We start from the raw sequence: 16,744 nt of genomic DNA on the forward strand, positions 1-16,744 counted from the left end.
CTGTGACTCGTAGGAGGAGTCACCCTTTCCTCTGGTAATCAAGAAGGCGATTTATTAGACCTTCTCAGCATTCAGTCCTTGACAAATATAATGAAAGACAAATATTCATTCATTTTAGATTTCATTCTTTCCCAAAAGGAGAGGCAGAAACTTCATGACAGCTTATGTCCGTCTTGGCGTTTTGACACCTCGCAATTTCACTTAAAGGTTGATAAATGAGATTGATAAATACCTGGTTCCAGATGCAATCTATAGCACTGCATATACTTCTATGAAATATTGTCTGAAGAGTTTCCTGATAGCCAATTAATTATGCAAAAGGGTTTGAATTGTAATTTTTACCTTATTTTCTAATTTAAATGCATGTTCCTTGAATGAGAATGTTAGCAATTTTCGGTGAATGTAAACATTGTCAACTAATTATGGGAAGGGTAAAGCCAACCATGTAAATTGTGGCGTTTATTTATGTTGGTACGATTGTTTTTTTACAGACCTGAAAGGAAATCATCGGAACAGCCTATGTGTGAAGAGCATGAGGATGAAAAAATCAATATTTATTGTTTGAACTGTGAAGTGCCAACGTGTTCCATGTGCAAAGTATTTGGTGTGCACAAGGACTGTCAGGTTGCACCACTTTCACAAGTTTTCCAAGGACAAAAGGTAAGCATTATCGACTTTGCTTGTGGCTTTCCTGTAGGAGTTAAGTAGTTCAATAACAATTACCCCCTTTCTAGGTAAAGACTAGTGAGCAGCCAAAGGTTAGAGACCATTTAGATCAGGGCTAGAGAGCGTAAGCAGATGGTGTTGCAGTGGGAGTCCAATGCACTTACAAACATAACCTTAACACTCCTTCTGGGCCCATACAGGTAGGATTTCTACTCAGATTCCATACTTTACCTCAGAGGTTCTGGTCCTCTGATGGACCTTTCTCTGTCATAGTGAAGGGGGAGTAAACAGGATGTCCAACTGTCAGCTACCCAATGAGGACCATTATAAAGTTCATACTTGTCCTTATGACATTGTGATCAGCCCTCAATGGTCTAATGGTCATCCTTCCATCTTTCCAGGTACAAATTGTTACTCTAGAATATTTTCTCACAAATATCATGAGAAACGAATGTCCTTCCATCCTCACAGGTTAGTTGACATAGAGCTTTTTCATCTTGCTACTTTCCATGAATATAGGGGAAAAGTCACTTTCCCACCATTCACACACAAAGGGGTAAAATAACAGTCTTTGTTGTCTAAAATGAATGTCGCATGAACCAAGAACAAATAAAGCAACATTTGAGAAATGCGTCAAAGTCCATTGCACAAGGCTATGAAATAATGCAGCTTGAGTAGAGAAAGACACCTCAATGTTTTTAAATTCAACATTTAAAATTTGAGTATAATAAACTGATTAAGTTTAAGCATGACATAAATCACACATATCATATATAAGCATTTTGTAATGTCAGTAATGATTACCCAGAAATGTTCAACTTCAAGTCTGGCCTACTCCCACTATTTCAAAAAGTAGCAACATGTACATTAATTCTAAAAGTCATTATAATAAAATTGTTCTTGAACACAAACGTTCTTTGTCATATTAAACACTTATCCTGAAAATGTCAAACATATAATACCAGCCGCGGCCCGTGGAGGGAATTTGGTGGGGCAGGGAGGCTGTGCGGGGGAGGGGCAGGGTGGAGGGTGGTAAACAACGGAATATGAATAATTGCAGGTAAGTAAACAATTTAATAAATAAAACAAATTTCGTAGTGAGCGCTGAATCACGTTTTGTGATGCAGGATGCGCTACGAAATTCGTTTTATTTATTAAATTGTTTATTTACCTGCAATTATCCATATTCTGTTGTTTATCACCCTCCACCCTGCCCCCCTCCCCCGCACCGCCTCCCTGCCCCACCGAACTCGGAAGACATCAAGAGAATGAATGAGGCCTTAAAAAAGTCATTACAATGGCTAACTGACAACCATCTGAAACTAAACTCACAAAAAACAGAATTCTTACTAATCACACCACCAAAGAAACACACAGAAGTGAAGGAATGGTCCAATATGATTACAGCGTTAAACTGCACTCCTACCCTAGTTGGCTCCGCGAAATCACTAGGAATCACACTTGATGAGAACCTAGACATGAAAGCCCACATCAAATCAATGGCAAAAAGCGCCCGCTATCACCTGAACTACATCAGAAAAATGAAACCATTCATATCTAAGGCAGATCTCAAATTGACAGTTCAATCATTAGCTATCGCAAGGATTGAATATGGTTGTACAACGCTAGCAGGTCTACCAAAAATGTCAACAGCACCACTAAAGGCATGTCTCAATGCAGCTGCAAGACTGATCACCGGATCAAGGAAATTTGACCACATATCACCACACCTGAAAGCATTAAACTGGCTACCTTACGAAGCCAGAATCCAGCTAAAAATGGCATGCATAACCCACAAAGCGCTCCACCACAATACACCCAGTTACCTTGCTCAGAAAATTAAAATATCTGGAGGAAACAGACCGGCAAGGAGTGCAAAGGAGCTGGTGTTGAGACCAGCCATCTTCCGGAAGAAGAAAACTTACGATAGAGCCTTCTCAGGAGCAGCCCCCAGGATCTGGAATTCACTTCCTCCAAACATTAGAAAAATTCCAGACACAGCATCCTTTAAAAGGGAAACTAAGATCTTCCTAATGAGTAAGTTCCTTCCATAGGCAAAGCTCGGGACTATAGAATACATGAGCAAGAACTGTAACTGAAATATGCACAAGAAATAGACACTTAGGATCTATTGCTTCTGATACAAATTATATTTAACTATAAACTAAATCTATATCATACTCTCTATATATTTTTCTGTATAACTATTAATTGGTATTATCATTTTATTGTTGTATATGTACTTACCTCAGAACACTTTGAAAGTTTACTATAACAATGATTGTCTTTAACTACCTCATGTAATGTGAAGCGCTCTGATACCCAAGGGTCTTGTTTGCGCTATAGAAAACTCTTAAATAAAATAAAATTAAAATAAATACATTAAGGTTAAGAATTGCACCATAGTTGAGTTTGTTAGGACACTCAGCAATGACGTCAATAGCAATGCTAAGTTATCACCATATTTTATGACATCTCTGTTAATGAATGTAAGGTAATTGGTGACTTAAACATTGAAAATTCACTAGTTGATTAATACTACTGTTTCTAGCTAGTCAAGCACGCTTTTACAGTGCTGGTTTACCAACTTTTCTCTGTTTCTGTGTAATTTTTCTGGACTTGTGCAAAGTGCACACTTATGCTTTATTGTAGAGATAGGCTTTAAGTGTTGTGTAAGGCAAGATCAGCTTTTATGCTGCATCAAGGGTAAGAGAGCATTCAGTACAGGGTCTGAGAGCAGATGTCAAAGGTTTAGCAGGCATGGCCAGGCAGCTAAAGCACATCAGGGGAAGCGCAGTGAGAACTGGATACGGTTTTAGCGAACATTGAATTAAGGCTTCGAGGTCACTGGAGAAGGTACAGTATACATTGGGCAAGGTTGAAGAAATTCATTCAGTCTTCTGCTAGCCAGTCAATTAGATATTGTTGACGGTGCTGGGGTTATGGCAACTTTAACTGCAGTGAAAAGAACAGAGCGCAGCCTCTCTTCCAAACTCCACATGCTGTCTTCCAAGATATTACCTTAATGCTTCAAAAAATATATCTTTAAAAATGTATTTAATCTTTCCAGTGTCCATCAATCCTTCAGTTATAAATAATGACTTGAATGTCCACAGTTTCTGTACTTCTATGGTGTTAAGTGTTAGATTCAAACTGGACAAGAGACTATTTTTTGTCTTATGTTTTGCAGCATTTGACTGTATTCGCCCCTTCGGCGGCGTTTGACACCATTTCTCCAATCTGCATGTTTCAGTGACTGCAGGATGTTGGTGTCACTGGAAAGGCCTTACAGCTTCTCCACTCTTTCATGCACGAAAGAACCAATGTCGTCAGTTACAGCGGGTTCAAAACCAAGTCCTTCAGTCTTCCTTGTGGGGTCCCCCAGGGCTCCTCACTTAGCCCCACTCTTTTTAATCTTTAAGTGACCCCCTTGGCTTCATTGGTGAGATCTTAAGGTCTCCTCAGGACCAAGGGATATGGGGACAGCTGATGGGGTTGAGCAATCACGTGAAACAGTGAGATATGTGAGACACCGGTAAAGTGAGAGAAACGAGAAGGAATACTCACACGGGGACCCAGTTGGGTGCCCCGTATGAGAGACGGACTGATAGGCTGACAACCTGTATGTTCATATGTTGCCCAATCGCGGTGTTTGCATCGGTCGATGGCAGATGCGCAGGACAACCACAGTATGTAGGTTTGGTGGAGCAGATGCTTCAACTTAGTCGGGACAAACCAAGGAACCAATCGTTCCACGGTAATAGCATTACTCTTTCGAATGAAACACTGTTTCACGTGGCTGCGCAACCCCCATCAGATGTCCCCTTATCCCTTGGTCCTGAGGAGACCCTATAACGCAAAAAGGGTCGAATCAGTGTTGACTGTAATTTAAAGCAAACCATTTCAACAGCTCTGATTATTGTATACAGCAGCTGGAATTATTACTAAGTCACTTATGGTAGTCTTTGAAAATTGTGGAAACCAAGTTGTACATATCATATTTTTTTCACTTTCTGTTTTATGGTTCCATTTCATCTGGGGACACAAAAGTACCATCGTTTTCTGGTTTATGTATATATTAGTCTGAACTTTTCAATTTTTATAAAAATAATTATTGTTAGTACAAGCAAAAGTCTGCGAGGTCCTCTTTCTTTCTGACATCACCATCACCCATCTTGTGATTGTGATTGTGCATACTATTATCATTTTAGATTAGCATAACTTTCCACTGGAACCATTGTTTCTGTTACATATGACTTACCCTGTTTCCGAATGAGTAGGGCACCCCTTGTCCTTGTCCTCGACAAAATGGTTGTTTAGCTAGCAGTTCTCAAACAGTATTTAATTGTGAAATTTTCAGGCAGCCACTGAAATAACATTGATGTTACGGATTATCAAGATACTATAAACTGACTAACAATCGAAAATTAAAAACATTCCTGCTTAACTATTCTATGTCACTTCCTATCCATAGAATGTCTGGGTTGGTTGACAGTTGGGCTTTGTGAATTCCATCTAGATGGACCCATACAAATGGAGATGAGGTGTGCCTTGCATCTCCTGATGGCCCATCACCAGGATGATGGGTTTTTTTGAGCTAGAGTGGTGGGAGGAGTTGACACTTGCACTTGAATAGGGCTGTGCCTGTCTCTGTTTCTCCAAGGGCTTGAGTGGTGGCCATTCCAGTTCTGGGCCCCTGGAAGTGAGTTCTGGTGCTGAGGGAAGAAAACCACGTATTGACTCCAAGTGTCACTTTGAAATCTGTGCACCCCTGCAAGAATCGCTGCATTGCCGCTGCCTGCACCGAAGCTGTGGCCCCCACTCGACGAGTGCACGATGTACTGACCACTGTTTACAACGCAAACTCTGACTTTGCCGCAGGGCCCCGAAGAATCACCACTGAGCGAGTCTCGAGCACCTCATCACGGAAGTCCCTAAAGTACAATTTTGACTCCAATGCAGCGCTTGTGTTATGACATCGACCTCACAGAATCGACGCCTTGTGCTGTGGCATCGACGCACCATTCACACCACGTAGTCTCCTGGAACTGAGGTGTTACACTCGCAATCAACGCATCACCTCCCCTGCCCCTCACATCGTCACCAGACATTAGCGGCTCAACGACCTTGCACTGCCTCCAGAAACCGACGCATCCCTACAAGCTATCTTCGCCTCCTTTGAGCAACACACCGTCACCAAGCGCCATAGCGCCAATTACCTGCATAGCAGTAAGTAACTGACACATCACCTGCTTTAAAGATGCCTCACCTTCCCTACACTATTCATCGCCTTTGATTTTTGACCCATTAGAGGTACTTTGTCCTGGTCAAGCACAACCATTGATTTCTAAGAACTATAACTTTATTTAACCTTGAAATTTCGTATCTTTACTTGTATATGTTGTCTTTTTTCATTTTCTTGTTGTGGAGTGCCTTTGCAGTGTTTCACTGTGTTACTTTGTGTGTGTACAAATACTTTACACATTTCCTTTGAGGATAAGCCTGACTGCTCTGCCCAAGCTACTAAGTGGGTTAGCACAGGTTATTCTGAGGGTGTAACTTGCTTACCCTGACTAGAGTGAGGGTCACTACTTGGACAGGGTGCAAACCACTGCCAACCAGAGACCTCATTTCAAACAATGACAGTAAAATCTCTGGTTAGAGGGCTAGAGGACATTTGACACGGGATTACAGAGCATCTGATACAGAATTGAAGATCACTCATTCGAAAGCTTAGGTAACATGGCTAAAGAGAATTTGGTGTTAGTACAACATTTGTTTTCGTAAGCAATATCAGAAATAATTGGGACAAAAGCCGGAGGCAATTGGCCCCAAGTTAGAGTGCATTGATGACAGGGGTAGAGAGCATTGAGCACATATTGTGAGAGCATTGACAGAGAGTACAAACACTGGATCAGAGAGCTTAGAGCACATATTCTAAGAACATTGACAGAGTTAGATAACTAGCACTGGATTAGAGGGCATGTAGAACATATTTAGAGAACATTGGTACAGAGTTAGGGTACTATCACTGGATTACAGAGCATGTAGCACAGGTTATGGTTGAAACACAGGAGCATCTGGACAAAGACTGGGAGCATTCAGCTAAATATCATTAGACAAAGAGTAACTGAGTTTCTTTTCTCCCTTTGCTGAAAGAGAGGCTATGGCTCCCAAGATACCATGGCTCACAAATGGATGAGAGCCTTATCTGCCAGGGGTAAAAGAGAGGCAAGATTTCATAGGGCACCAAGACTCAGCGATCAGCCAAAATGAATGTGAATATATGGCTCAGAGAGGATGTAAAACCTTGTCCTGGTGGTCCAAAGACCAACAGGACGTCAAGGGATTCTGTGGCTGAATGAGTGGTAACTGTGTGAGTAGCATTTCTACCACCCGTTGTTGAAAGCATTGTCAGGGTTACAGAGGGCCAGATGTATCAAGATACCCTTTTGCGATTCTCAAATAGCGATTTTTTGAGAATCGCTATTTGAGAATTGCAAAATGGTATGTATCTAGAAATTCGCTATTTTTTAGCGATTTCTTAAAATTCCTTAATTGCGATTAGCAAATTGCTAATCACAATTAAGGAATAATTTCCCATTCATTTCTATGGGCCAGGAGGCCCATATGAATGAATGGAAAGTTATTCTCAATTTGCAAATCGCAATTTGCAAATCGCAAATTGAGAATAATTTCAAGGGTGCAAGGGTGCCTTAAGGACACCCTGCTGCACCCCTGAAATTTACATTTGTGCGCATATGGCGCACATAAATGCCCTAAGGGCATGTATGAGCGTCCAATGGCACCATTACAAATTGCAAAAAGTGCATTTGTAAAAAAAATTGCAAATTACCACCAACTACAAGTTGGTGGTAATTTGCGATTTCTTAGCCTAAATTCGCAAAACTTAAATGCTTCATACATAGCATTTAAGGATTCGCAATTTGCGATTCCTTAAATGCTTGCGCAATATTAAGGAATCGCAACATTTACAATTCCTTAATATTGCGAGGCTATTTCGTTGATACATTCCATTTTCCTATTTTTTTGTCGCAAACGCTGCTTTTTAGCGATTCGCAGCGTTTGCGACAAAAAAATGGTTTGATACATCTGTCCCTAAGATCCCAAGGCTGAAACAAATGTTTTGTTTCTTAGTCTACTTGGCTTTGGGAGTGGCTGCGCTTTGTAAGATTCCCTGGCTCAACCAGTGACTGGGTTTCTTAAGATCCTACGGATGAAAAGTGAATATTCACGCCCTTACCTCCCAGGAACCAATATGTGTTCGGCCTTGGTAGGGCCCTACGGCTACATGAAGGTTATGACTCCAAAAGCCTTCTGGTCAGGGAGGACCTGGCTCCCCTAGAGTGCCATTGCTCAAGGAGCAGTAGTGGGTCCTATGATGCTGTGACCCAGAGAAGGCTGGGGTATTGACGATATCGTGGCTGAAAGTACGCTACGGTTCAAGGTATTGTGACTGAAACAGTGATTTTGCATTGGTTTCTTATGTACAAACAGACAAGAATGGCCTCCTAAATCTTAAAACGCTCCCCAATTTCATCATTTTTTTAGAAAATAAGTCTGTTAGCATTTGTTTGAAATATACCTAGAACCAAGTATTCATTAACCAAAATTAGATGGAGAAATAATGAAGCATAGCCCACAGTTCATTTATTTTCCAAAGTGTACAGCATCAAAAGTAGATTAACGCGTTTTCCCTGCTGCTGAAAAAAACAGCATTTTGCTGATGAGGTACTTGAAGGTCAACAGGGACCACTGGACTTTCTGACACTGTTCACCGGGTGGAAAGGGGGGCATCTCTGGGGTGATGTCTCTCTTGGTTCTGAGCCCTCTCTTGTTGTTTTTCAGTCTGAACTCACGGAGGGCATTGCCGTGTTAGTGGGAAGCAACGACAGAATCCAAGCCATCATCAGCCAGTTGGAGGAAACCTGCAAGTCCGTAGAGGTGAGTGGAGCCATCTGTGTTAACCTTGAAAGAGTGAAAGCAATACAGCTACCTGACGAAATGAAACATGCACATGTTCGATTCAACTCGTTTCACTCATTATAATCACCAACCTGCTGTACTAGAATACTGAGTCCACTGTTTGCTGCAGTGTTTTGAGGGGTAGATATTTTTGTGAAATGTGAAATGCATTTTTTGAGTTCAGTGGCTGAGGCAGCGTTCTGTGAGCAAGTGGAACAATTTTGAACATCCTTCTCGCTGATACAAGCCCGACATACACTCTGCTCCCCACATTGTCTTCAGTCCCAAAAAAAGCAGCAGCAAAGCAAATGGGTCTACCTTGCAATCGGAGTTGGACTAAATTATATTTTAAAAAGCCCTCCACACGAACATGTATTTACACAATGCATCTGTTAGATAAATAATTCAATGCGTAGTGATTCAATTTACTTTTAGAAAGTAAAATAGCCGGTAATGCCGTACAATTATGCCCTAGAAGATGTAATGATAGTCACAGCACACCCAACTCACACTAAGCTCGTTCTGTCCTTTACTACAGCAACATCATGTGTATTTGTAAAATGCACGTTCACCCGGAAGGGCATCTTGGCGCTGAATAACAGATGTTTATTGTTACCCAACTAAATGGTACTCATTTTATCGACTTCAGAAGGATTAAAGTCTGAGTGGACCAACTGGGATTTGCACCTGCGACCATGAGGTCAAACACAGGTCCCTTTAGTGGACGCTTTAGTCCACTAAGTTACCAGACTCGGCTTACTGTGGTAAAACACATCTACAATCATGTATTATGTGAAGCCACTAACTTTCACAAGATGGTTGCCAACTGTTTCGAACTTTGTCTTGTGTCTGTTCTCTACCTTCAATAATGATCATACACTATTTATCTGCATCACTCATCGAGCAATCAATCTATCTCGTAGCCCTCTGTTATTGCTTCAGTGTGTTAGCTTTTATTATTTCACAGTCTGTCCTTGCCATAATATCTATGTTGTTCTCTTTTTATATTCCTCCTAATACATGTCTATAACTCGTTCAGCTTCCTGCTTTGTATTGTACTCATAGTGGAAACGCCTCACGTAGGCTGAGAATGAGTTCCTTTTACAAGAAGACCCTGTGGCTTTGCTAAATAGCATCTGAAGACCTCCCCACTTACAGTGGACTTTCTGACTGACTTTTGTGGCTGTGAGCAGGAAAAAGGCTAAAGTATCGCCGAGATACAGCAAATAAACTCCATAATGTCATGAACGCTGCTTTTGTTTCTCAGCAACAAACCCTTGTTTTGATGGTTTGTGCATGTTATACGAAAATAGTGCTGAGTAGTCTGTCAAGATATTGCGGCTCATCCAGTACCATGTGTTTTTGCCAAGAGTGCCCATGTCACGTAAGTGGGAGCAATGTTTTCAAAAAACATCTCTGCCTCAATGGCTTACATTTCTCAGTATGGCATCTGGCTCACAGCCAGGCTGCTATCACATTAGTGGTTTGGTGGACTGTCTGCCATGTATGTCTTGAGTCCCTGAGATTCCGATAGTTGGGCAGGGTCAGATAGAGGGCGATCTGTCAGTGCTAGAAAGACTGCTCTGACAGGTCAATGTGTGGGCCATTATTTTGGTTGTGGTCCTGCTTTATGGTCTAGTGGGCCAGTTTTTACAGTTGATTTGAATTATATTATCACACTGCCTGCAGCAAGTACAAATGTATCTAGTCTCCTATACCTTGACAAACACCTATACAGCATGTCTTTGCAAGCTCAAAACTGCTCCAATTTGTAAACGCTGGCAATATTTTAGCTATCTAATTCACTAACGGGGGCCACTTTTATTTAGGTGCCTATGTCTATTTTTTGTCCCGTTGCAACCCTGGAGCTGGATGCAAGATTACCATATAAGTAGCAAATGATGCGTAAATTGCCAAAGGCAAGAGAAGTATTTGTTACCTTGGCTAGAGTAGCAAAAGTCCTTGCATTAGTCTTAAATGCTGCAAAAGAACTGGAGCGTGTTATGTTGGTATTCAAACTATGAGGATTGTTGGGGTGGAAAAGTCCTCTGCATGGTAATGGACGTGCATCCCTGCCTCAGTGCCCCAAATACACTGACATCTCGATCCCTAATGCAGATTTTTGTTGTCATAGGCAAACATGGATCATGCTTATGTGCCATGACATGGCCCTGTCTCACTGATCATAACTCTGTTGGACTGGGAGGGCACCCAAGTGCAACCTTCATAGTAGTGAAAAGGCTAGTGCCTTTATCAGGAATTAAGCAGCATGATCAGCATACCGTGTAGTGATCAGTAGCAGTGCACAGGTCCTTTTTAGCTTGTTTCACTGGAGTTAAGCCTACACGCCCACTCATTCATGGGCCCTCTGCTGCATGCTTAACTCACCCCTTGGACTAAATGAATTTGGCATAGAGTGCTGTGCAGCGCATGAATGGTGTACCTGCACTGGGTGTATGTGTTCCTGTGAGTGATACAGTGCATGAAGGACATTGTGCTGTGCAGTGTGTGCATGTATGTATGTGCAGGGTGTATGTATGCCTGTGAGTGGTATGGTTGTTAAGGATACATTGCTGTGCAGTGTGTGTATGTTAAATGCATGTGCTGGGTGTATGTTTGGCTGTGAATGATACAATACATGGCAGACTGTTGGTTCCATTCTGTGTGACCCATGGCTGCATGATGAAACATGAGGAAAGGAGGTAGAGAAGTCTCCCTCAGACAGACTTGAGTATTGCTACATTCCTGAAAGCTGGGTGGGACACACTGGAAAATGTAGCCAGGATTCCCCAGCACACTTCAAAGGGTGCTGTCTGATTCAGAGGTCACAAGGAGGGGGCTTTGGCACACCTCAGGAAGGTGATGGGTCTGATAGAAGAAAGGGCAGAGGAGTGGAAACTTTAAAAGGAAGTAGACATCCAACATAAACTTCAAAGACTCCGACTCTAAATCACATTTGGTTTCTGGAAATGGACTATAAGAAGGGGAGCTTATGACCCCAAAAAGGTCAGCTTTCAAGCAACTGGTTGGGCCGTGTGAGGAAGTGAAGCTCTGCAAGCCTTCTGCCTGTGACCAGGCCAAGGCCTGACAGACAACCTTTTTGGAGAGCAGACATCATCCATGGAAAATACTAGAGCATCTTCCCTGCAAATTGGAGCATTAGTGCCTGCTGGCTTGCCAAGACCAGTGTGCCCTTTTGGGAACAGACAGGAGAGTGTTGGAGGCAGGGCCGAACTGGGAACCGAAACTGGCCCTGGCACATTGCTTGGCCACCCCCTCCCCAGGGGGGAGGAGGTGGGGCCAAGTTGTATGCTAGGGCATGTTTCAGCCGATTTTGTTACATTGGGCCGATATTGCCTGCCCCCTGTAACAAAAACGGCCCCCCGGGGCCTGAAACCAGCCCCCATTCTGGCGCCCACCAAGGAAACGCCAGGTGCCCGCAACGGCCAGTCCAGCCCTGGTTGGAGGAAGCGAGGTCCAGTGTGGAATTCTGTTGAGTGGACTCCCTTTGTGAGGTGTAAGGAGATGGCTGCGACACTGATTAGGTCAATGTCTGTGAACAAGAAAATAGTGCCATCCCCAGTATGCAGGAGGAGGGCTGCTGTGAAGTGAGGAATGGATATCACTGTGCAAACACGCTAAGGCCATGAGAAGTGAAGAATTGGTGACCCCCTATGCCAGGAGTGGCCAATATAGATGGATTGGCATGCAGGTGGGCCTTCTGCATTGAAGAGCTGGCGACCCCATATGCCAGAAGGGGACCCTGTGAAGGCATCTGCTGTGCCAATTGGGTCAAAACCTGTTTGCAGTAGAACTACAGTTACCCGAAAGGCCGGAAGGCCGGAAGGGGCCACTGGGACTAGCACAAAGTATGACCTAACCAGGATCCTCATCCGAGGAGTAGGGCCATCATTGAATCCCTTACGCACCTACACCTTAACGAGGGATCAGCATCAGGACCTTTGTACTACTTCTCCCTATGTGGAACAGACCAAAGACTTAACCTGTCACAATGAGCTGTGAGGAACTTCCGTTCACTTTGGTTGTATGACAGTGTGTGAGGGAACTGGGGTTGTCGAGTGCAGGTCATCTGAGCTGCGTGCAGAGAAGTCACCTGAACCAACTACGGCAGCTCCAAAACCCACAAATGGGGTGTGCTCAAGTACTCCAGATGCTCCTACCTGGCAGGTGCAGAGAAGACTGATTTTTGTCACGTCGGCCTGGGGAACCTTGATTGCTAGTGCTGGAACACTTTTGACTTTAATACAGAGTCGGGGTGGACTCTTGAGACTTGGACTACTAGTAGCACGGACCCTGGATTTTGTCTATAGTGAATGGGGACTACCCACTATTGCTAGAGCGGAGAGGAAGTGGGATTCAGGGAACTGCCTATGAAACACTAGAGAACAACCCTCAAAGGGGACTGACTGAGTAGTTGTTTGTGAATGTTGTATTTCCCTGTGAGTTCATAGCGGAAAAATAAAATGCTTCTCTTCTTTTCATAAAAGAACTTTTATGAAAAAAAGAGAAGCATTTTTAGCTGGACAATGTTTTATTGCTTCTGCTGCCTGAATTTTGGGCCTATGCTTATTCCCCTGCATCCATCTCTGCCATGAGGGAGCCTTGGACTGCTCAGACTATGCTATTCCTGAGAATTAGTTGCTGAAGGCGTACTTGACCTGGTTTCTCAGTATCCATTGCAGGCCAGGCCTTGGGACATCAGGATTAAAAGTCCACAACCATGGTTCAGCCTAGTAGCTGCTGCTAGCCTCGTGGCCCTCTAAGTAGGGTTCTGCTAAGGAGAAACTAGGAGAATAGCAAGCATCAATTGAGCCATGTGTATCCTTAGTTGTGCTTAAGCATGGGCGAATTTTGCGGATCTCGCGTTCGCGGATTTTGCGGATTTGCGAACTCGCAATCCGCAAAATCCGCGAATTCTCGCGAATTTGCGGATTTTTTTTTTTATGTTCGCACGGGTTTCTGCAAGTTCGCGAGGGTTTTGTACAATTTCGCAAATTGCAAAATTGTACAAAACGCGTGCGAACTTGCAGCAACCCGTGCGAACACTATAATATGAAGACAAAGAAGCTCCTGGTCACAGGAACAGCACGGGGATTGCGCTCATGAAAGTCAAGGATGCAAAGGCCTCTACCCAGCATCACAGCTGATTTTCCACAGTAGATTTGGGAAGAGGCACACCTGTCCCGCCTCGAAGACGCTCATGATTGTTTTTGGGCTAATGAATGAGTCACTGATTTTGAGCATCAACTAGTTCGAGCGACCATGTGCGTGTTACTATGCAATCGCCCCGAAGGGCGCAAGGGTCCCTTGAGTGAGCTGTCCATCATAGTGGGTGAATGGCGGGAAGACGGTGCAAACCGCGAGTGTGTGGGCTGGGCCAAACGGGCAGGGCTACCATGTGAGTTCACACATGCTTTTAGTGTGTATAAAAGGTCAGAGAAAGATCAGTTCAGCAGATGAAGAGAAATAAGCTCCTGGTCACAGAAACAGCACGGGTATTGCGCTCGTGAAAGTCACGGATGCAAAAGCCTTTATCCAGCATCACAGCTGATTTTCCACGGTAGATTGTGAAGAAGTCACAGGAAGGGCATGGTAAATATTTTAGGATGGCGCCGGCAAGCTGCCAGCGCCATCCTAAAATAGTTACTAAATTAGCTTCAACAGGAAGCTCTAATAGATAAAATCGAGCACCTGCTTTATTTTATCTATTAGAGCTTCCTGTTGAAGCTAACTTAGTAACTATTTTAGGATGGCGCTGGCAGCTTGCCGGCGCCATCCTAAAATAGTTACAACAGGCAGGCTTCAACTTTTGCCCCCGGAAAAATCCGCCGCTCGCGGATTTGCGAATTCTCGGTAAATTCGCGGGAGTTCGCGGATCGCGAATTTACCGAAAATTCGCAAAATCTGCGAGCGGAACGGATTTTCCGCTCATACTTAGTTCTGCTGTGCTATTTCAGGACTATGCAGGGCTGACATTCAGTTCCTTCCAAACATAATTTCTCTTCTGCATTCTTTCATGACCTTACTATTCAACAACAGGAAGTATTACCTAGAAATATTATAATAATACTAATAATTATAACTCTTATTATCATTATTATAAGAATTAATATTCTTATTCTTATTGTTGTTGTTTTCATTTATGCTGTGGAAGTGTTGCAGAAGCCAGGAACATCACCTTTGTGAAAGAGGACCAGTGACGGTGGTCAGTCACCAAGAGATGAGACTCCGAAAGGGTTTATGACATACTATAAAAATGTATCCTGTCTCCTCTCCAATTTCCGTTTACGCTCTTTCCATCCCTGCCTCTCCATTTCTTTCACTGTGGTGTGGAGGGGAGATCTCCTTCACTACTGGCTGCTTGCAGCCACATTCCAGGATTCTGGAGTGCGTCCATGGCATAACAGACCCACTGGAATGAAGCTGCACTTCCTTCCATATGCTATGTTGTAAGCACACTGTATTTATTTATGTAACACCCAAACAGTTAGCAGTCCAGCTCACACTTGCATGCATGCTTCAAGCAAGCACTTGACTCCCGGGCTTTCCCAATGCATGAGTGGAATTCTCAAACTGCGTGTCCCAGTGTCTGATGTTTCATGGCACAGCATGCCAAGTGCCTCCTCTTCGAATTCAAACCCTGCTGTGAACTCACAGCTGTATCTGCTCTACCAACACCACACAAGCCCATCCAGGGTGGGGAGCACAGGACTGGACATTGTTTGTCTCTCATCAAATGTACTGAGAAAGGATCAAAGCCAGAATAGGGCTGTGTGATGCACATTTATAAACACACATTTTATTCTGTGAATGAAAATTCATTCATCTACATATCTTTTAAAGGAGGAGCGCCTGGCCAAGCGGTTGGAGAGCTGGAGTTGTGTGGTGGCCTACGTGTGGGTGCAGTAGTTGTCTTTCAGCTACCTTTTTTTGTCGACTTCAGAGTAGGTAGACTAATGAATTCAGATAAAATCTGTTTGCATTTTCAAATTGCTATCAAACTAGGTAGAAGGTGGCCCTTATACGGGAAACCTAAATGTGGGAAAATACTAGGAGGCTTGGCATGTTTAGGGAAGATGCTTCTGATAATTTTGTTCACTTCAAAGATGACTGATATATACAACTCCAGGATTACTTGAATATCTTTATTTGTTGTTTTCTACATAACACAAACAGCCAAAGAAAACATTACATTTCAACACATTCAGGTCACTTGCTCCCTCTTGAAAGGAAGGTTTATTAACAATGTTGGTATTGTTTACCTTGTCTGTTACTAATGTATCTGTTCCCTTGCTACACAATCTTTATTTGGTGGTGTTAGAAATGGGATTTCTGGTTGGCTAGGGCTTGCCCCTAAGCCAGGCAGAAACCACCACTCTACTCAGGGCACATGAGTTACACGCTGAAGATAACCCCAGCTCATCCCCTTGGTAGCTTGGCACGAGCAGTCAGGCTTATCCGAGAGGCAATGTGTAAAGAGTTTGAGCAACACACACACAAATAGCAGCAACCCACTAGGCACACCACAAAAGAAACTCCACACAAGGTTATATAAAAAATAGCCTTTGTATTATCATAAACACATTAGAAACATAATCACACATTTACACTGTGCCTATAGGCTCTAGGCAATATTCAAAGGGGATTATGTACAAGATAGGGCCAATCGGGAAGCTGTCAGAACCATCACAATGCACGTAGTAAATATAAAACACAACCAGTAACTACCATAATGACCTAAGCATTATCATATTAGCATTAGACACCATCCTAAAATATCATAACATGACACTAGGCATAAACACATTAGGCCCAAACCTCATTAGCATAAATACATTACGCATTAGGCTTCACCAGCATAAACACATTATGCAATACCCTCATAAGCATAAACACATTATGCACTAGGTATTACCAACATAAACAGATTATGCATAAATCACGGTGCATAATATTAAGCATCAACACGGTGCATAAAGCATCAGCATAGACACATTGTGAAAGGGACATCACATTAGGGCCTTGCACCCCGTTCACCATCACCTAGCTGCCCCCAGGCCAACTGGCCATA

General features: G+C 43.1%; 1 protein-coding gene across 4 annotated transcripts in view; it reads left to right on the forward strand.

Moving 5' to 3' along the window:
* TRIM55 (tripartite motif containing 55) overlaps positions 1–16,744 on the forward strand; it is a 490,854-nt gene that overhangs the window by 136,472 nt on the left and 337,638 nt on the right. For all 4 annotated transcript variants that reach the window (XM_086965810.1, XM_086965813.1, XM_086965812.1 and 1 more), the window contains exons 3-4: positions 492–660; positions 8,536–8,631. In XM_086965810.1, coding sequence (XP_086821936.1) covers positions 492–660; positions 8,536–8,631 — 265 coding nt within the window. The remainder of the gene's footprint in view (positions 1–491; positions 661–8,535; positions 8,632–16,744) is intronic.

Source organism: Lissotriton vulgaris, chromosome 4_1 (assembly GCF_964263255.1).
Source record: "Lissotriton vulgaris chromosome 4_1, aLisVul1.2, whole genome shotgun sequence".
NCBI classification, from domain to species: Eukaryota; Metazoa; Chordata; class Amphibia; order Caudata; family Salamandridae; genus Lissotriton; species Lissotriton vulgaris.